The 22,060-nt window shown below is 31.4% G+C and overlaps 3 protein-coding genes across 5 annotated transcripts; 1 reads left to right on the top strand and 2 right to left on the bottom strand.

The window, feature by feature from the left end:
- Window positions 1–1,002: 1,002 nt before the first annotated feature.
- On the bottom strand, window positions 1,003–1,933 carry LOC7467471 (fasciclin-like arabinogalactan protein 13). Its single transcript, XM_002325556.3, has one exon. It carries the CDS (start codon window positions 1,887–1,889, stop codon window positions 1,152–1,154), a length of 738 nt encoding a protein of 245 aa, XP_002325592.1. The 5' UTR covers window positions 1,890–1,933; the 3' UTR covers window positions 1,003–1,151.
- Window positions 1,934–9,730: 7,797 nt separating this feature from the next.
- On the bottom strand, window positions 9,731–20,427 carry LOC18108496 (probable O-methyltransferase 3). Of its 3 annotated transcripts, XM_052449297.1 has the most exons (3): window positions 19,608–20,427; window positions 19,007–19,093; window positions 9,731–10,074 (listed from the first exon to the last, which is right to left on the bottom strand). In XM_052449297.1, exons 1-3 carry the CDS (start codon window positions 20,379–20,381, stop codon window positions 9,862–9,864), a joined length of 1,074 nt encoding a protein of 357 aa, XP_052305257.1. In that variant the 5' UTR covers window positions 20,382–20,427; the 3' UTR covers window positions 9,731–9,861. The 3 variants fall into 3 exon arrangements, with proteins under 3 accessions (XP_052305257.1, XP_024446865.1, XP_006371493.2); XM_024591097.2 differs by lacking the exon at window positions 19,007–19,093 and having other exon boundaries at window positions 9,731–10,161; window positions 19,608–20,425; XM_006371431.3 differs by lacking the exon at window positions 9,731–10,074 and having other exon boundaries at window positions 18,587–19,093.
- On the top strand, window positions 12,980–14,432 carry LOC7494612 (trans-resveratrol di-O-methyltransferase). Its single transcript, XM_002326000.4, has 2 exons — window positions 12,980–13,816; window positions 13,962–14,432. The coding sequence occupies exons 1-2, from the start codon at window positions 13,043–13,045 to the stop codon at window positions 14,259–14,261; spliced, it is 1,074 nt and encodes a 357-aa protein (XP_002326036.4). The 5' UTR covers window positions 12,980–13,042; the 3' UTR covers window positions 14,262–14,432.
- Window positions 20,428–22,060: the final 1,633 nt, after the last annotated feature.

Raw genomic sequence — 22,060 nt, 5'->3', positions numbered from 1 at the left:
TTCGCTCATATCTGTGAGCAAGTGGTTTTCTCCCTCCCTGACAGAGACGGTCTTGACTTGGGAGCATCTAGTTGTTGGCTAAAGCACATTTGAGCTCTTCAAGTGTACTTCAATATTTCACTCTTGATCCTAAACTTTCAGAAGTAGCAATTGGACCCTAATGATGGTCGAATCCTGTCAATTTACTGAATCCCTTTAAATTTCTGACAATATATAGACAAAGAACAATGAAGCGACAATAGGAGATGGTAATGTAGCGATCAATTTCTCCACCCATGTTGTCGTTTTGCCTCCTCTTCATTTCATTTGGCAATTTGGACTAAAATTCAAATCCAAGTTAAATTGATATTGATTACATGGATTTAATTACAAATTAGTTCCCAGTAATCTTAGCGAATTGACGTTTTTTGTTCACAAATTACATTAAAACTTGACATAATTTTCTCATACCATCCAGTAGTGAAGAATTTCATTTTCTTACTATCATGAACAACCGCCAGGACATTAAAGAACTGAAGTTGACCTGAAGATTTATAGTGATGACAGGACATTAAAGAATCACATGGATTTCATTTTCTTACTAGCTGCATGGTTTACTTTTAACACACAAGTTGAATTATTTTTTTCTTCTTAAAATTGGAAAAGATAATGGTGGAAGTCTTCCTCTAGCTGGTAGACAAATGAGCTGGCCATGTCTGTAGATCTCCATTAATTCGATCAGTTCATATCATACAATGTGTCTTATTCTATTTGGGCTCCACATGCTTGTGAATCAGCTCCATCTGTATTACAGCAAGATCTAATGACCAATGCATCTCTTTCTTTCTTTTTTTTATCCTAACCAAAAATAAGTTAATTATGGGATTTAATTTCTTATTATTAGAATGATTACCATTACCTAACCAATTGAATATTGGAACCATTCGTATAAATAAAAAGGGTTAAATTATTAATGTCTTGATAAATTAATCAAACTGAATCATATACGCAAAACCAAAGAACTAAACCAATCGAGAAATTAATTCAAATGATGAACAAGAAAGTAGACGTACAAGGAACCTCCAATTAGCTCATTATGTGAATTGCAAGAATCACAAAGAAAAAGAAAAAAAAAAGGAATTTTGGAAACGCCTCCTTTGATACTTCATTTCTCAAGAAAGAATTCCCATGGAAACGAAACCAAGCCCAAAAATCAACCCCAATGCTACATTCCTTCCACCAGCTGAGTTCTTACCAGGTGATGGCTCTGCAGCCGTATCTGATGAATTGGACTTGCCTGATGATGACCCCTTAGTTGCCGGTGCTGGAGGTGAAGCAGATGGTGGCTTAACACCAAACAACTCGTCAGGCAACAACACTTTGTCGACTGGATAAACTGCCAGAGGAAAATCTTGCCTTAAAGCGTTGTTGACTTGAACCTCCACAAGCCCTGTTGACACATTGACTTGGTTGCTTTGACCTGTAAAGTTAAGACCCCAAACACCTTCTTGGCCAGAGGCCTGGGTGGGAACAGGGTTACTAACCAACAAGAGATTGCTCAAAGAATAGAATTTAGGCAACATGTGGTACTGAAGAAGTTGAACTTGTTGTTGTTGGCTGAGGCCATTTAAAGCACCAGATTTAAGATTGCTGAAGGCATTGTCAGTTGGGGCAAAAATAGTCATGCCCTCAGAAGAGCTGTTGATCTGATTTTCAATTTGGTTAAATGTTTGAGTCTTGTTCAAAAGGCTAATGAATGTGACGAACTGACCACCCTTTACAAGAACTGCGGTGAAGTTGACCGGGCCGGAGGGCGCCGGAGCAGGTGCTGCTGGGGCTTGAGCTTGAGCATGGAGCGAGAGGGAGAGGAAGAGTGAAAGGAGAACGAGAGAGAGGGGAGAGGTAGCCATTGTGGTGTTTTGGCAGTGGTGTGAGGGTAGAGAGGATTGGCATGGCTTTTATGGGATATAATATGGGGTGTGACTTTGTTGGAATGAGCTGGCTATGGACGTGAAACCAAGACAAATCCCACAATTGAATCAAAGACTATTCCTACTCGTCAATAGGAAATGTCACACCTTCCAAAAACAAATAAAAAATAAAATAAAAGATAACGAAGATTTATTAGAGAATTTTTTCCTTCTCTTCTTAAAAATAAAATAAAAGAAGAGAAGGAAAAATAAAAACCATTATTATAATGATTAATATTTTGTGAGGAGGAGCACACAGAAACACTATTTTTTGTAGTTTTTTTTTGTTAATGAATAATTTCTCGCATGGCATTACAAAATGCAATTTATGAGTTGTTAGTAAATATATAAAATGGGATTACAAAAATTAATTAAAGAAAAAAGGAACTAAAAAAAAGATTAAAATATGATTGTGTTTTACTCATTTCATTTTCTTTCGTAAGAAAAAACAAATCAAACCACAGAAACAAACAACAGCTAGTTTGTGTTAGAACATATCAAACCTTGAGCTCCATGTTTGCCTGTTTGTTTAATCATCGATCGACAGTGAGTGAGGTTTTCGACTGAACATGATCCAGTTTAGATTTTTTTAATAAAATTAAGTTGTTTGGAACAAACAAAGGTAGATCTGGCAGCCTGGCATGACATGGCATGTAGGAATACGATGCTGTAACAAAAACTACTATACGCTACCAAATTCCAATTGGGTGCTGAAATGTTTGATCGAACATGATTGTGTTAGCAATGAAGCTTTCAAAACGGTCCCATTGTCTACATGCAGCCCTGTCCTAACTAGCATGTAACGACTGATTATGTGCTTGGCATGACTTGTTCTGAGTTTTTTGAGATTATAAAATTATCAATAAAAAATGTAGCATATTAAAAATAATTGTTTTTTTTTTTTGGGTTTATAGACCACTATATATATATATATACTGCAACAAACAAATACAAAATGGAATCTCCATTAATTGCATTGCCAAATTAGCATAAACAAATCGATCGTAATTAATATTTAGTATATATGTAATCGTGAAGATGATCAGTCAACAGCTAAGCAATATTGTTCGGTTGGCAAGTCATTCTCCAACGCAATTGCTGAACCTGAAAGAGGAAAATGGCCATATTCTAATAAATGATTAGTCAAACTATGAACGACAAGATTCAAATCTTACAAACTAAAACAAAAGCTTGTCCTAATTAAGCCTTTTTTTAGAATGAATCTAATCATAATTGATATTCTTTTTTTTTTTCTCATTAAATTCTACTCGCTTGCCCCAGAATATTGACACTAACAAAGTACAAGAAATGAAAGCTAAATACAATCCCCTTCCTGGTGATCGAAGGAAAAACCACTCATTTGAAAAAAGAAAACAAGTGGTTTTTATTAATTTGTAGAAGTTACAAGTATTTTGAGTTTGATTTGCATGTCAAGAGGGTTTGTTTTATATTTTAGTTTTGAATGACATTTCAAGAAAGAAAGTATTGTTTTATATATATATATATATATATATATATATATATATATATATATAAAAGGTTTGATACGATCCAAAAGTTATGTTAATTTTTATTAAACATGTTGTTTGACTTTGACGCGACCAATTTTTTATTTTAAGACTTGGGCATAACAATTTAATTCGGATCTTGTTTTTGTGTTTTAAAAGTATTTTTAAAAAAAATTAATTTTTTTATTTTTTTTATTTACTTTAAATTAATATATTTTTAGTATTTTCAAATTATTTTAATACATTGGTGTTAAAAATATTTTTTAAAAAATAAAAAAAATATTATTTTAATACATTTCGGTATGAAAAATTTAGTGATTTTTTTTCTAGGCTTTTCACATGATTGAATTGCAAGCTATGCATATTTAACTATTTAGATCCTTTAGGGTTCTTCCGGATCGACCAATGACATAGATGTCATGTTTAATGATCAAATAATGGTAATAAAAATTTAAATATGGAGCTAAGGTGTATATGGGGGTAGGATTTAAAAGTCGAGCAGAGCAATTTATGTGCTAAGGCTACTATTTAAATTCTTTAAGAACAAATATATTTTACTAACGAATTATTCTTTTTTTATTTATGCTTTTTTTTACCAATTTTTTTTTAATAGTAGCATGTTTTTTTAATTAAAAATAAAAGTAATTAAACTTAAATTTAAGGCCTAAACATTAAATCCTAAAACTAAATCGATTAAAAAAAAGTAAATGAAGAATTTTTGAAAATGAACTTCTATATGCAAATTTGAAAAAAAAAAAGCCTTATTATTTGTTTTTGGTTTTTACTTCGGTTCTTCTTTTTGCAATTGTTTTATGTACTACAAAAAAATTAAATGGGCATGGCAAAAAATTTGGGAATAAATTTCTACACCAGAATAAATTTGGGAATAAATTTTCGAGACCAGAATAGAAAATGGGCATGGCAAAAAATATGAACTTGTATGCCTTGGGCCTCAACAAGACAGTCTTCAAAGCCCTTAAACCACTAACTCTATACTATATACTCTGGGATTGTGGTTCATGTCGGATTGCAGTGGATTCTTTAATCATTGAAACTGTTTTTTAATCGAATTGCCTTGTCACGTCCATTTCATGGCGAACTTGGAGCCTCAGACTAGTCTTGTAGCTATCAATGGGGATAGTGCTAATGTGCATTGCTCTGAGCTTCAGCTTCACATTGATTAAAAATCTGGGTTAATCTATCTGATTTCTCATACAATTAAGCCAGTTTTGTGCTATACTAATCAGTTTTTTTTCAATAACAAGTTATTAATATTACATAAGTAATGAGTTCGTAGCCTTGAACCCTTAGGAAAACCATCCTTTTTTAGGAGAAAAAAATACTTTATTTTTTCCCACTTGTCCAAACCTAAATATTCTTACATCTGGCTAAAGTTTCCTCAAAAGAGATGGCTGTTATGAATCAAGCTAGTTCATCTATGGGTCAAAGTAAAAGTCCAGTCCAAGATGCTACGGGTTTTATGTATGCTGAGGGTTTTCTAGATGGTGAGGATACAGTCTAGGAATCAATTAGTTCAACAGTGAGGCCTATGGATATCAGCCTGCAATATGGCTTAAAAAACTATATGGTCTTTAGGAGCAGTAAGAAGAATGTTAAACTCATTCAAAAAAGGGTAGTATTTTGGCAACATATTCTAAATAGGGTTAGTGATTTCATAGACTCATGCATACATGCAGTGAACTCAAGGACTCATACATTTATTCCTTGTCAAGAAACTTCTAAGGATGATGTTGAAGATGAGATTGAAGTTACTATGTGATAAACTTAAATTTAAAGGTTAAAAAAACCTCCTATAAAACTCAATTTTTTTTGGGTTCAGTTAAGAGAATGACCTCAACCTCTCGGGCTTAGACAAAGAAAAGATCCATTCTTTCTTGGGCTTATATTCTCCCTACACCTATTAGGTGTATAAAATTTCTCAAGTATTCACTATATTTCCATCAATATTAATATTGCGTAAGAAATAGTATGTAAAGTCTTTTAAGAATATTTTTTCTTATTAATACATATTTTAGGGATATGCAGGAAGAAAATAATTGTGGGATTCATGCAAGATAAATTATTATTAAGTTTTATGAAGAGATTGCTTGAGAAAGAGAGATTTGGAAAGGGAACTAGTAGATAGCAGGTCTAAGGTTCTTATGTCATATTTTATTGTTGCTCTTTTATAATGATCTTTTCTTGGATTGTCTGTGTTTTGGGTTTTATGTCAAAACATGGAAGCATTAGTAAAGCAATTACCTTTTTGTTTATTTTTATTTTTGTATTTATCAGCACAAATAATTCTTAATTATTTAATTAAATACAAGTATAGGCTTTTCAAGTTATGCTTAAAAGTTCTTTCATAAAAAAAACATTGAAAAAACATGCATATTCATTTGTTTTTACTAGAAAAAAATTATCATACTTGCAACATAGCTCAGGTTAAGCTAGTATTAAATATGACATGTATAATTATATCAACATGGATCTAGTAACAATATTATCATATTAATTACCATGTCACAAGTCGGTCCGCATCATGTTGGTTATGGCTTAAAAGTTTTAAAACTGCACTTGAGGGTCTAGCTGCTGTGGTCAACCGTGTGACTTGTTCCGCCCCCGTCCCGGGTTCGACCCTCTATGTGCACGCCTGTCACCTCCGCGGTGCCTTACCTGCTCCTGGGCTTGCAGGATGTCCAGTGGGCCGTGGGGAATAGTCGTGGTGCGCGTAAGCTGGCCCGGACACCCCACGTAAATAAAAAAAAAAAAAAAAGTTTTAAAACTTCTTCGACTAATATAAATCTCTTAAAAAACTAATTCATCAAATCTCTTAGATTTGGATCAATACAAATTAATTAAAGCAAACTTTATGATAATAATTACTTATATACATCGCATTGCACCAAGTTATGGCCCTATCAATGATGAATGGTAAAGGCTAGTAAGGTTTGTTGCTTATGTGTGGTGTCATGGTAATTATCTTTTTATATTGGAATTATTAAGATGTGGGTGGAAAGGACAATACATTTTTTTTTTTGTGAAAAAAAAAATAGAGTCGCTACCTAATATTTTGATTATTAGGAACTCTAACTTGTCTCAGAATCTTGATAAGAGGACTGATTGTGTATAAAAAAAAAACGTATCACCCCTAATACACCTTACCTAAAATAAATTTTATTGTTTATTTGTCTGAAATAAACTAATGTATTGTTGTGCTTTCTAAAAATTAATCTGTCTAATGGTTAAAGTCGATCCACTCTAATAGAGTGGACCATAATTTTATGGGTCAAGTCTAGTCATTTTAAAATCAAAACATATAAAATAAAAAAAATATAAGGCTTAAAATCTTCTTTATAACATGTTTGCCAAACAATCCTCGAAATCAAAAAAACGAAAACAACTTTCTTTGATAATTTTTTGTCAAGCCAAACTTTGCCTCAAGGATCTCTAAAAGCTCAGCCAGCCACGCGGGATGGTTTCTTTACAACGGTCCAAAAACTAGCACCAAAGAAAGTGGGCTTTTGCAATTGAGGGTCTAGCTGCTGTGGTCAATCGTGTGTCTTGTTCCGTCCCCGTCCCGGGTTCGACCCTCTATGTGCACGCCTGTCACCCCCGCGGTGCCTTACCTGCTCCTGGGCTTGCAGGATGTCCAGCAGGCCGTGGAGAATAGTCGTGGTGCGCGTAAGCTGGCCTGAACACCCCACGTAAATAAAAAAAAAAAAAGAAGAAGAAAGTGGGCTTTTTTGCTTTTGTTGTAAAGAAAAAACGGGTTAGGCTTAAAACAAGCAGCCTAAGATTTTAGCTACCAAAAAGGCCATAAATGCCCTCCTTCATTTCTTAGAAGATCAAAACAGCTGATGCAATGAGCTTGTGCCCAGAAACCAAACATCCGAAAAAAAAAACAACCACAGCTGACTTAGGATTTTGGCATTCAGATCCTGCATTACCTAAAAAGAAAAACAAAGAATGCTTCCTTTCCCTTATTTTTTATACAGCCGAAATGCACCATCAGGAAAGCTTCTTCCCTCTTTCTTTTAACAAAGCAAGAACATCATGTTACACCTCTGAACTAAAAGTTACAGACCTACTGATTCAGCTTATATGAAACCCAAAAAAAGGCACTTATAACTTTAGGCAATCAACAACACAGCAAAGCATAGAGCATTCACATAAAAAGGAAACCATAAGTTTATTTAAAATCCCTCACAGAAGCAGAGGTAATGATACCCACCACTATGATGCTGCGCTCTCCTGCCTCGCGATGATGGTGCAGAGGAGGAGGCCAGTCGGTGCTGTTGCTACTGATAAACTGATCTGTGGAAGCTGGTGCAGTGCTGGAGGATGACAGTTAGTGTTGTCTGTTGATGGATGAGAACTGCTACCTGCAGGGTCTGTGCCGAAGCTGCGCTGTTCTGCTGCTGAAGGAAATACTGCTGGGCGATGCTGCTGTTTGTTGTGAAGGACATGTTTTTTAACATAAAAAAAATCCCAAATAAAATTCATTGACACGTATAATTAAATAAATTAAAAATTATTTATCCAGTAAAAAAATAAAAAAAAATCAAGCTCAATCTCTACCCAGCCAAAATAAATTAGTCAAACATATAATCTAGGTTATGAATTTAATTGAATTTTGAATAATTTTTATTTTATTTTTTTTTATCGGAGGTAGACATTAATAAAATTAAAAACCAGTAAAATATCAAAGTGATTGAAAAAAAATCAAAACAAAAAAAATTGCATTGTTTAATTAATAATCAATCAAATATCAAGTGATGAAATTAAAAAAAAAATCAAATGTAATTTTAATAAATAAAGAAACAAAAAGGCCCAATTTCTTGGATGAAGAAGATTAGAGCTCTTGGGCCTTTATAAAAAGCCCACGCGTGAGGGACTAGAGCAACCCGCGTGCTTGGATCTTATTTATTTATTTTATTTTTCTTAAGGGCTATATAATAGGTTGTCCGCCACTTAATAAATTGAAAACAAATAAAGATGACATGCGGCTTGCCTTGTAAGGTAGACGGCATGTTCCCTCCATTGTCTTCTTCCCTAAAATAAAATAAAAGAATGCCTAAGTACCCACTTTTTAATGGGATCTCAAACTTTGATGTTGGAGAATAGATCTCGTTCATTTATTGGAGTCAAGGACAAAATTTTATCCTACTTTGCAACTGACAAAAGGATGACTAGGGATGCTTTTGCAGGCAGAATAGTGTTGAATAATGTATTTGGTAGAAAATCTACTGTTATTTTTTGTGCCATTATAGCTGGAGTTTTTGGCTTGGAATGAAACTCAAATACTAGGGTATAAGCAAGCATAAGATTTGTATGGTATTGGGAAGGGGTGAGAGAGATGTTAGGGCTGAAAAATGGTTACTCGGGCCTCCCTTTCTTTTGTTTAACGGAAAAAAACAATGAATAGTAAAATTATAGTCGTTTTCAACTGATTACTTTGAAATAGAGCTCCTAATCAACTCTAATAATTTTGGGTTGCTTGTAATTTCACCCCTAGCCTTCTTTAATTGTGCTTTTAAATTTCAGTGTTTTTTACAAAGTGATTCTTGGTTTTAGATGTTTTCAATGTGATTCTCAATTAAACTTTATACTTCAAATTTCTTTCAATTAAGTTTCTAATCGCATTAAATTAGTCTTTCAAAGTTTAAAATGTGTCTCTAATTTTTCAATCTTGCAAATTGATTCGAATTAGGTCTCCAAATTTGATTTGTCTTCAATTGAGTTTTGATTGAATCCACAAAACTCATTAAAAGTTTAATTAAGTTCTTAAACTTAATTAATTCTTTCAATTTTTTTTTCAATTGACTTTCAAACTAAAAATAGCATGGCCATGATCAACACCATTCATGCGGCTATGATATTTATATTTGTTTGTTTTTATGTTTTAAAAATATATATTTTTAAATAATTTTTATTTTATTTTTTTCTTTACTTTAAATTAATTGTTTTTGGGTGTTTTTAGATTATTTTGATGTACTGATTGATTATTTTTGTCATTGAAAGGCTCATTGGTCATCTTACTCTAGATTATACTGTATACAACCCACAATAAAACACTGATGAGTTTTAGTTTTATTTGTAATAATATATATATAATCAAACACACATATTTATATCTTTTTTATATATATTCTTTGGGTTGTGAAATACTATCTAAACATAACTTTGAAAGCAACAATCTATGACATTACTCAACTTTGTAATAAGTAATTATTTTTTAACGTAAGAGAAATAACTTATTTGATCAACAATAGAAAAAGAAACCCATAATGAAACACAAGGGTACGAACAACCCGCAACGTGCTTATTGTAACACAAGGGAAATTAAGTAACTCATAGGGGCAGCTAAGTAGACGCTTAAAAGGCAACTATTGCTTTGCTCATCAAGGGAACACTTCAATGATAGACCTTAAACCCAGTATGGGAGTTATCTTGTAGTTACTAAAACCAGCATCAGAGAATAGTTTAGCCCATTCTTTCTCATTTCTTTCTTGGCCAGTGACCAGAATCATCATGAGCATATCGAAGAATATTTGTGTTTCAATTGATTCGTCTTCTCCTTTCTGGTTCTCCATCATCATGTCTATGATCATCACCTTCCCTCCTTCCCTGTCCTTGATTGCTTCCTTGCATTTCTTAAGTATCTTAACACATTCTTCATCATTCCAGTCATGTAGAATCCACTGTTTTCATCCATCACAAAGAAAATACAATTAAGAGCTAAAATAGTTTAAACGATATACTACCAGACTTATATTTAAATAAAAATTGAAGAAGCGTATAAACTTCACTAATCTATGCAAGCTTATCATATGATCTCAGAAAGGTAAGCATAGAGTAAAATCACATAAGAATTGGACTAAAATATGTACGTCATTTTATATAAAGTTTCATTACTTTACATGAGGCAACAATTGGTAATTACTTTGGCTGGAGATAACGACCACGTCCAAGTTGCTCTGCTTGGCATAATTATCGTAGTAACTAAGAAGCCGACAGCCCATTATAAATATTGAAAAATTCGTGAAAAAACTTTATATAGCAATTAAGCTTTTCATGATTGAGTTGATAGTTTTGATAGGTAGCTGTTTGATTAGCTGGAAAAAAAAAAGTCCTTCAAGAAACAGGAAACTCTCTAATATTTAAAATAAATGTGTAAGTTGAGGAAAAAAAGATGAAGGAAGAGAAAAAATAAAGTGTTTATCTGGCCTAGAAATTGTATGACTTACTTGGTTTGGCCTAGCTTTAGATGGTTTGTCTTGGCTTGGACTTCATAGCATTTGGCTGGCTTTCATAGCATTTGGCTGGTTAGAAATTGTTTTCTAGGCTTAGTGTGGTGCTTTGGCTTGTTTGATTGTGACTGGCTATATTTATAGGTCTTGAAATTTTTTCATAAAAAAATATTTTATTATTGATAGAGAAATTGTTGCTCAAGATGGTCAATTATTGACTTATATAGTGATGGTTGCTTATTTATTGATGTTTTATATTATAATTGTTGTGTCTCACGCGTAAGTGTGTTTGTTTGCGCGGTGGATTTCACGTTTGCGATGAACCACAGTTAATAATTGTTTGGTTCCAAATAAAGTTGAGTTTAGTGAAGCGGGTCCCACATAAATTTAAGTTGAAAACGCAGTTAATTGCACAGCAGTGTATACATGCTTTTTTTGTTGGGGTTCTTAAATTTTCTTTAATGTTTGCCCAGGGTTACCATAAAGTCCCTACCCTGCTCGTCTCCTACCATTTGTAAAGAAAGGCAAAAAATGGAAAAACCAGATCTGATCAATAGAGAAACCAGAGCAACCATCTACACAGTGTTCTCCAAACTCTTCCACACAAGCCTGCAGAAAAGGCACTTAACACCAACATTTTGTTCAACGTTAATTACATCCACAACGACACCATCAAAACTTCTTCCTTATTTCAGTGAGTTTGATTTTTAGATCCATATAAAGATAAGATGTATCATTTCCAAGAATTTTGTAGGCGAGACCAACCACGAACATGGGTAAAAATTTTCAATCGTGCTCACTTTTCAGTACGTTGTGTTATTGAACGTACATTTGGAATGTGAAAAAAAAGGTAAAGAATTTTACAAAATATGTCATATTTTTCTTACAAAACGCAAGTTCAGATTGTAGTGATATCAATGACACTACACAATTATATTATAAGAAAGTCAAAAGAAAATATTGCATTTAGGGAATTTGATCGTCATCCTGATTTTGTCCCCAATGTTTTTTTTAACCGATGTGTTTCCATGGTCACAAACTTATGGCAACTAGGGCCCTTCGCGTATGGATTTTGTTCGGGATAAGATTGCAGCAAGTTTAATGGGGCAAAAAAAAGTGTTGTAGTTCGTGTGGTTGTTTGTAAATTTTAATGTTAATGAAATGCAAATTAATGCAATTGAAAATTAAAAAATAATTACATGTTTTTTTTGGTAATATTATTACCTAGAACAATTTAACCATAATTTTATCCAAACATCTTATACATGTATTTTGCTGTTTATAAACCTCAACTACAATTTTTACCAAACAAATATCTAAATCCAACTAACCACAGTTAATCATATTTTCTTAAACTTATTTTTATTTTAAATTATAACCATAAAAATTACTGTAATATACTCTTATCAGTAAAAATGTTGGTCATAATTACAATCATCATCAGTGTGCATAAAATTACGTGAAAAATGCATTAAAAAGCGTGTTAAATAGTATTGTACAGGTTGAATCTCCTGTTCCAAATCAAGGATATGAAATTAAAAGCTATGTCAGAAAATTATTTCATTCCGTGAAAAAAATTAAAAAGTGGGTTAAGTGATATTTTAGAAAAGATATTCTTAATATATGGGTTAGAATTCACTAAAGACAGCAATAATTCAGGAGGTCCAATAAGAATAAATTATTGATAATAGAAGTCATTTTCTGTATCTCTTCTGCCATATAGTCCACAGCCATATAGTCCACAAGATGTAATCAATTGTTCAGAACACGTAACTTTCCAAGTCTATGAAGAAACAGCAAAGCAGCAGTTAACACGAGTTAGAGAAACACTCCGTTTCACAAGCTTGAAGAAAAACAATAACAGAGTCCTGAAAACAATTGTGGAGACTAACAACTTGGTTTTTAAATTGATTTTTATTTATAAATATATTAAAATAATATTTTTTATTTTTAAAATTAATTTTAATATCAGCATATTAAAACGGTCTAAAAACAAAAAATAATAATCAAATTTTTAGATAAATTAGAGAATTTATAAGTATTTTAGTTTTTATAATCAAATTTTAATAGCCAAGCGATCTAAGAATATCCTTTACCATCGGTCTATTATTAACTGACGAGGACATTGAGGAACGATGAAAACACGTCATATTGAGAAGAAAGCGGAGAAGAAACGAATCCAGTTTTTTCTTCTTCTTCTTCTTTTTTTTTATCATACTTTAGTTCAATAGTGTCACATCCTCTTCTATATATAGTCTAAGCATTCCAATGTCGATCATACAAGTTCATAGTATATATCAAACCTTAAAAATCTTGAGACAGTCTAGTGAAAATGCATGTGGCTGAAGGAAACCTGCATGGTGCCGAGCTACTTCAAGCTCAAGCTCATGTTTGGAATCACATCTTCAACTTCGTAAACTCAATGTCTCTAAAATGTGCTATTCAACTAGGCATACCGGATGTTATCCATAATCATGGAAAACCCATGACCCTTTCTGAACTTGTCGCTGTCTTGCCCATTCACCCATCCAAAGCCCCTGGAATCTATCGCCTCATGCGCATACTGGTCCATTCTGGTTTCTTTGCGACACAAAATAATAGTGGAGAGACTGAAGGAGAAGGCTATGTTCTAACCAATGCTTCTCAACTCCTTATCAAGGACAACCCTTTCAGTGTAACACCATTCTTGCTAGCCATGCTTGATCCAATTTTAACACAACCATGGCATTATGTAAGCGTTTGGTTCCAAAATGATGCCCCTTCCTCGTTCTATACGGCCCATCAAAGGACATCTTGGGAATATGCTGGCCATGAAACAGAGCTCAATCATTTCTTTAATGAAGCTATGGCAAGTGATGCTCGATTGGTTTCGAGTGTGTTGGTAAATGAGTGCAAGGGAGTTTTCGAAGGGTTAAATTCGTTGGTTGATGTTGGGGGTGGCACTGGAACTGTGGCCAAGGCAATAGCTAAAGAATTCCAGCATTTGGATTGCACAGTCTTTGATCTCCCACATGTGGTAGCTGGTTTGGAGGGAAGTGAAAACTTGAAATATCTTAGTGGAGACATGTTCGAGGCAATTCCTCAAGCAGATGCAATTCTGCTGAAGGTGAAATGACTTTTTTTAACTGATCAGAACAGTATTACTAAGCATATATAACACCAAAACTTAAAAAAATAAAATTACTGCTTTATTTGAGTTTAGACTATTAATACTTCTAACATGTTTTTATTTCATTATTGATGACAATCAGTGGATTCTTCATGACTGGAATGACGAGGAATGTGTGAAAATACTCAAGCAATGCAAGGAGGCAATTAAGGGCCGAGAAGGAGGAAAGCTGATTATCATAGATATGGTGGTGGAGAACAATAAAGAGGTAGAAGGTTCAACTGAGACACAGCTCTTCTTTGATATGCTGATGATGATCTTGGTCACAGGAAAAGAAAGAAACGAGAAAGAATGGGCTAAACTATTCACTGATGCTGGCTTCAGTAACTATAAGATCAACCCAGTTCTGGGTTTAAGATCTCTCATTGAAGTTTATCCTTGATAAGCTAGCGCTTGATCACCCATGTATCATAATCTATGAAACACCGGAGGTCTGCAATTAATATTGTCTTGTTGCAAAATCATATGAAATAATGTCTCTAGAGTGTCATGTACTCAACATATTGCCTTGTTGCAAAATCATATTAAATAAATTAGTCTTTATATTAGATAATTTTTCCGCTTAGTATGACTAAAATTTTTATTTAACATAAAAAATATGTTAGTGTTGATAAAGTGTTTTCTAATAAATTTTAATTATGATCTTAAAACTTGGAATTTGATGCATATATATATTTAATAAAATAGATTGATATTTGCCAACAAAGGTTAAAAAGACATCTTAATGTTAACTAAAAACTATGTCAAGAAATCATGAAGCAGATGCAAATTAAGATATCTGTTCTTGTACTATAAGGAGCACTTTAATTTTTTTACTTAATTATATGACACTCAATTTCTTTTGTAAAAAAAATAATAATTTAAATGACATTGAAATAAACAAATTTGCAAGTATAAGTCTTCCTTTTTTTTTATTAATATCTTTAATCTTAACAAAAAAAATAAAACATTTTTTTCTATGTCATTTATTTAATAAAAACCAATAGTAATAAAAAGATATACCAAAACAAATTGGATGATTTAAAATAAGTATAAAATATATTAAATAAGGCTAAGCACTCATGCCAACCTGACCGACCGCCAAAATAAAGCTAAGCACTTATGCCAACCTGGCCGATCGAAGCACCCAAGCCTTTTTTATTTGTTTAATTAAGGTGATGACATGCACTTTTTTAAAGAAAAAGAGAGAGGCAAACGATGTGTTTTGTACTGATACGTGACCACAACATATAATTATCAAACTAAAAATATAAAAATAAATTAAAAAAATATAAATGAAAAGTTTTTAAAAATACAGTAATAATTACTTTTAAAACTTTTTTTTTCTTGGAAATTTATCAACAATATTTTTTTTATTTTTAAAAAATTATTTTTGATATCAGCACATTAAAACGATCTAAAAACATCAAAAAATTTAATTTGAAGTAAAAAAAATAAAATAAAAATTATTTAAAAATAAATATTTTTAAAACATAAAAACAAAACAAAAATATAAATATCATAGCCACATGAAAGGTGTTATCATGACCATGCTATTTTTACATAGATTAGAGAATTTATCAGTATTTTAGTTTTTATAATCAAACTTTAAATAAGTTAGCTTATGAATAGATGAATATCAAGATACATCATCCATGCTACATGGGTCCCTTTAAAATTTTTCATTTGATTAAATAATAATAATAATAATTTTTTCTTTGAATAATTAATTTTTTTTAATACTAAAAAGTACATTGAGATATTATTTTTATCGTTAATATTTTTATTATAAGGTCCCATTTTTTAGCTTCAGAATTATTTTGTTATTTTGTTTACTAGTTAATGATACTTAATTCTTCTTCTTCTTCTTTGCATTTTATAGTAATTATATTTAATATTTGAGTTAAATGAATTATTTTAACATTTCAAAATCTTTGAAATAAATATTTTAACATCATGGTAGTGTAGCGAAATATCTATAAAAATAAAATAACAGCAAGAATGTAATTTGCTTTCCAACAGCTTAATTTGTTGACGAAGCCTTATACATCGTAAAATCAAGCCATGGTAACATCGTAAATTTCTATTTAATTACAAAGATTACTAAAAATTCAAGTTTCATCATCTAATTTTTATCCTCATAAGATATAAAAAAACTAAAAAAAAATAGAAAACTAAGAAAATTTATAAAAATAAAATAAAATTCTAATAAAAGAAAGGAAAAGAAAATCCATTTGTGCTTCCGTGGAAAATGATTATATTTCATTTTAATTTTTATGTTTATTTTGGTTTTTTATCACTCAACTTTTTTTCAATAAGCTAAAATTTTATTAAGTAAAATTAGGCATTAAATTAATTTTGGGATGTTATATGACATGTCGCACGTGTGCGGTGTCGTGGCGAAGACATCCACCTCTTATATCGGTATCTATCAAGTAAATGTGAAGAGATAAGGAATTCTTGTCTTTTATTAGTGGAAAATTGGAATGGGAGTTGCCACCTATTATTTTGGTAATTAGGAACCCTAACTGGTCTCAGAGGTCGGGTACGGGGACTGGTTGCGTAAAGGGAAGGTATTAGCACCACAAATACACCCTACTTAAGGTAAGCTGCATTGTTTTATTGTCTGATAAAATATAAGGTCTTGTCGTGTTTTCTAGTTGTTGGTTCGTCTACGGTTTAAGAAAAGTTCTCCTCAGTAAGGAGATCCTTATCTTATCGGGTAAAACGTAACCGTTCTAACATCAACAAAAGAATTTAATATCCGGAATACGTCTTGCATATAAGGTGGTAACCCCAGATATTAAAAGAAAACAAAATACTTTTTTTGAAATTTTTTAAATATTGGCCTAGTTCTCGTGACTTTAATAAACTGGTTATTAAAGCTAAAATGCATGTTAATACATTTTTTTTGAAATTTTATTTGTTGTATGAAAATACAATTTTTTTGAGAGACTTGGCCGTATGCATGAAAACAAAATATTTTATTTTATTTTATTTTATTCATTTTATTCATTAATTTTCTTTTTGTTTTGACGAAAACTAGGTATTTAATACCGGATTTGTATATTTACTGTATAAAAATACAAACCAATATTGATCAAAATGCACTAAAATATTTGCGGAAAATCACAGATTTTTTAAAAGAATTTTTTTGAAGAATTTGTTTTTTGAGCTGAGCCCAACCTAATATTTAGATTAACAAAAACCTTTCGATGTTAGCATGAATTTGGTATAATAGATTAAACTTAAATTTTTTTGATATAATTACTTGTCTAAACCAAGTTTTAAATTAAATCATATGAAAAATATTTCGACTTGATCTTGTTCACTGGATAGATCCAAGATTAAAACATTAACACGATAGTAAAAGATAAAATTAAATAAAAATCTCATATTAAAGAAAAGAATTGAGACAAAAAAAGATAAAAAAAAAATGTCAAAGAAAACCCAAAGAAATTAAAAACTCTATATTAAATGATAGAATTAAAAAAAAAAACATTAGACCCAAGAAAAAAAGGTCAAATTGTTTTTTATTATATAATTTAAAAATATAAAATTAATCCAATATTAAAATTTTTTTTTTAAAAAAAGATAAAATTAAAAACAAATCAAGGAAAAAAAATGCAAAAAACCCAAATTACCAATAAAAAAAATCATGAATTTGTAAAAAAAATCCTAGATGCGTGGCCTAAGAAACGCCCGCACACCTAGGTCAATTTTTTTTTTATTTTTTTTATAGTAAGATACAGGATCTAATGCTCGAACCCACGACCTCACATTCCCACAATTATATATGCATGCTAGTGTAACGTAGATAACTTATTTTGAAACATGAATTTAAGAGATCAAGAAAATAAATACATATCCTTAACTACTAGAGATAGACGTTGCATTTGCATATACTATACAAATTAAAGCTATTACTGTTGGTAACTTTCGAAATATATCAACCATTTAATCTTTCCATTTTTGTACTCACATTTCTAGTTCTATCTATTCTTGTAATTGTAAAAGTCATCTATGAACTCCTTCCTGTACAGTTCCAAGTAGATCCAAACATGCTCTGGCCTACTTTATAGATCCATAGAGAATCTGAAGCCTTCTATTGAAACAAAAAAAAGGTTCAAATTCTATGCCCTTAAGACCGAGCCTGGCTAGCCTGATTTCAAGATTGATAAGGTTTGCACCCGCCACCTAAAAAGGACGGACGCCTGCCACTTACTTGCGTGTGCTCTTCATGTATGAGTATTTTTTTTAATTATAGAAAGACCAGAACATCATTTAACTCACAAGATAATTCCAAGAAAACTGAGATTAAAAAATCTAAAATGCTCCAGGCAAAAAAAAAAAATTGACCTCAAGGGTTATACAATACATGTCTCAGACATTATTAGTTCTATTTTTTTTTTCAATGGCATGAGAGTAATTATATTATGCAATAAATATGTGGAAATACAATTCTAACTCTAGTGTAAGTTTATTTTTTTGGTTATCGAAAGAATCATTGGTCATTTTCCTATAGAGATTACACTATATATAATCCACAATAATACACTGATGAGTTATTTATATATATATATATATATATATATATATATATATATATATATATATATATAATCGAACACATATTTATATCTTTTTTTTTATATATATTCTTTCGGTTGTGAAATACTATCTAAACATAACTTTGAAAGTACGTAACAATCTATGAGATTACTCAACTTTGTAATAAGTAATTATTTTTTTATGTAAGAGAAATAACTTATTTGATCCTCGATATGATTACTGAACATTAGAAAAGGAAACCCATAATGAAACACAAGGGTTGGAACAACCCGCAGCTTGCTAGCTTATTGTAACACAAGGGAAATTAAGTAACTCATAGGGGCAGCTAAGTAGATGCTTAAAAGGCAACTATTGCTTTCCTCATCAAGGGAATACTTCAATGATAGACCTTAAACCTAGTATGGGAGTTATCTTGAAGTTGCTAAAACCAGCATCAGAGAATAGTTTAGCCCATTCTTTCTCATTTCTTTCTTGACCAGTGACCAAAATCATCATGAGCATATCGAAGAATATTTGTGTTTCAATTGATTCGTCTTCTCCTTTCTGGTTCTCCATCATCATGTCTATGATCATAACCTTCCCTCCTTCCCTGTCCTTGATTGCTTCCTTGCATTTCTTAAGTATCCTAACACATTCTTCATCATTCCAGTCATGTAGAATCCACTGTTCTCATCCATCACAAAGAAAATACAAGACTTATACATATAGTTTAAACAATATACTACCAGACTTATATATATATACACACACACGATTGATGATAAATGATATTGTCTATGGAAAATAATATTAGAGGTATATAATTTTACCTTCAGTTTCATGGTTCTTAAAATGCATTTGTTATGGCTAATAATTAAATTTTTTAGTAATATTGACCAAAATATTATATTTATGTCGCAATGATCATTTGATAAGTGCTTCAAACAAATTGTACTATGTTATATAAGATTTAAATATAAGCGTTGTTATATGGTCTAACTAGTTTAGCTTGTAAAGTTAATTAATATAAGATCAAGAGATCTGGAGATAAATCTTGCTTGTGTCAAAGATAAAAGGGATTATGCATAGAAAAATGATTCATTAACAGCGCAAAAATGCTCTGTTAATGAGTAGTGAGGGAATTTGGTTTAAATATTGACACCAAATTTTATAATCAGATAAAACTAGAAGTTCATACCTTTAGTACAATTCCATCTGCAGGAGGAATAGCCTCAAACATGTCTCCGCCAACATATTTCAAGTTTTCACTGCCTTGTAAATCAGCTACCACATGTGGGAGATCGAATACAGTGCAATCCAAATGTGGGAATGCTTTGGCTAAGGACTTGGCCACGGTTCCGGTGCCACCTCCAACATCCACCAATGAACCCAACCCTTCAAACACCTCCTTGCATTCATTAACTAACACTCTCGTAACCAAACGAGCATCACTAGCCATGGCATCATTAAAGAAATGGTTAAGCATTGGTTCATGGCCACCATAGTCCCAAAATGTCCTCCCATGAGCCGTGTCAAATGGAGTAGGATCATCATTTTTTAACCAAGTGCTCACAAAATGCCATGGCTTTGTTAAAATTGGGTCAAGCATGGCTTGCAAGAATGGTGTTACACTAAAGGGATTGTCCTTGAGGAGAAGCTGGGATGCATTGGTGAGAACATAACCCTCTTCTTGATCATCTTCGCTAACCTTTTGTTTCTCAAAGAAACCAGAATGGATCAACAAGCGCATGAGGCGAGGGACACAACGAGCTTTGCTAGGGTGGACTGGTAGGGCGGCAATGAGCTCAGGGAGGGTCACAGGTTTGCTGTGTTTGTTGATGATATCGGGTATGCCTAGATCAATTGCACATTTTAGAGACATTGAGTTTATGAAGTTGAATATGTGATTCCATACATGAGCTTGAGCTTTAAGTAGCTCAGGATCATGCTTTCCATCGGCCAAATTGATCATCTTTCTGTTGCCTAATGCTTTTTAGTATTTACTTTCTCTTATGAATTGGATTGAACTTATAGTGCTGTGCGTGTATATGGAGGGACGGAGCATGGAGAAATAGACATGAGAAAATCGTGGGATGCCATACTCGTATAATTGAGGTGCCATCAGCATCGAGGAATGTGGACAGAAACCATAATAGCAAGTTCCTTTATTTAATAGATACACTTTTTTTATATATAATAATTTAATGGATACACTTGATAGCGTGACTTGGCAAGAAGATTTGCAAATCTATTGATTGAATTTCTTATAAAAGCTCGTTAGGTGGCAGGTGTATCACGCCGTGGATTGATTTTTTTTATATTAAATTATTAAAAATAAATAATTATTTTTTAAAAAATAAAAAATATAATATTCAGGTAATAATTTCGAGTGAGTTTAATAAATTCTATTAATTTAATAATATTATTAGAAAATAAAATATCAACAATAAACACAGTAGAAAAAAAAACAATGATTCAATGCAAAAAATGAACACTTACCAATGTTATGAAAATATATCTTTACAATATTCCAAAAATATCTCAATGATCTTATTTGTTAATAAAGTAAAAATTAAATAAAAATATGATTATTTCATAGAAAAAAAAAATAAAAAAAAAATATGAATATAAGAAAAAAAAATTATTGTTAACTTTTTAAACCATGACTAAGACCGAAAGCACTATATATAAAAAAATCGTGAGGGTTAAAATCACAAAATAAAAATTCAAAAAACAAATACAATAAAAATAATGAATGTTAAAATTGCAATAAAAATAAATCAAAAGGCAACAACAAATCTTGAAATTTGAGAGTTAAATTGAAAAGAATAAAAATATTAACAAAATGACAAAAATCAAAAGAATAAAGACAAAAAACTAAAACAATACACTATAAATTTGAATTGAAGGATGAGACCAAAAACAATGAAAAAAATCATAAATTTATAAAACAAATTCTAGACGTGTGGGCCTAAGAAACGCCCGCACACCTAAATCAATTTTTATTTTTATTTTTATTTTATACAAGAGGCAGACATCCATAGTCCTCCCTTTACTTTTTTATATAGTAAGATACAACATTTAATGATCGAACCACAACCTCACATTACAACAATTATACATCCATAAAGAATCTGAAGCCTTCTATTGAAAAAAAAAGAAAAAGAAGAAGGGTTCAAATTCTAGGCCCTTAAGACCGAGCCTGGCTAGCCTGATTTCAAGATTCATAAGGTTTCAAATTTCAAATGGGGGTTGATTAAAATTTTAAAAATAATTAATTAAAATTAATTTTTTATGATTTTGGATAGTTTTGATATGTTGATGTTAAAAATAATTTTTTTAAAATAAAAAATATTATTTTAATATATTTCTAAACAAAAACTACTTTCAAAAATAATTATTACTATATATTTAAACACCCAGTTTAACAAGAGTAGGATATATTAATGATCACAAGGGAACAAAAAGAAGAAAAAGAGAAAGAAGAAACTATCTTCATCACTTTTTTTTTAATTATCTATCACCAGCCCGTTTGCTTGTAGTTTAATTATATTTTTATTTGCAGTAAAATAAAGTTAATTATATCATCATCATATTTAAATTCTAAAACAACTGCTCGCACTTTATTACGAGACAATAAAAGATAGATAA

Source organism: Populus trichocarpa, chromosome 19 (genome assembly GCF_000002775.5).
Source record: "Populus trichocarpa isolate Nisqually-1 chromosome 19, P.trichocarpa_v4.1, whole genome shotgun sequence".
In the NCBI taxonomy this organism is placed as follows: Eukaryota; Viridiplantae; Streptophyta; class Magnoliopsida; order Malpighiales; family Salicaceae; genus Populus; species Populus trichocarpa.
Note: the sequence above shows the minus strand (reverse complement) of the source record. Positions and strands in the feature narration are given on the sequence as shown.

Excerpts from the sequence above, each read along its gene's own strand:
- LOC7467471 (XM_002325556.3), bottom strand. The coding sequence starts at position 1,889 with ATGGCTACCTCTCCCCTCTCTCTCGTTCTCCTTTCACTCTTCCTCTCC.
- LOC7494612 (XM_002326000.4), top strand. The coding sequence starts at position 13,043 with ATGCATGTGGCTGAAGGAAACCTGCATGGTGCCGAGCTACTTCAAGCT. Across the intron at positions 13,817-13,961 it reads CAGATGCAATTCTGCTGAAG|TGGATTCTTCATGACTGGAA; the intron begins GTGAAATGACTT and ends GATGACAATCAG.
- LOC18108496 (XM_052449297.1), bottom strand. The coding sequence starts at position 20,381 with ATGATCAATTTGGCCGATGGAAAGCATGATCCTGAGCTACTTAAAGCT. Across the intron at positions 19,094-19,607 it reads CAGATGGAATTGTACTAAAG|TGGATTCTACATGACTGGAA; the intron begins GTATGAACTTCT and ends GGATGAGAACAG. Across the intron at positions 10,075-19,006 it reads AGGACAGGGAAGGAGGGAAG|GTGATGATCATAGACATGAT; the intron begins GTTATGATCATA and ends GAAGGAGGGAAG.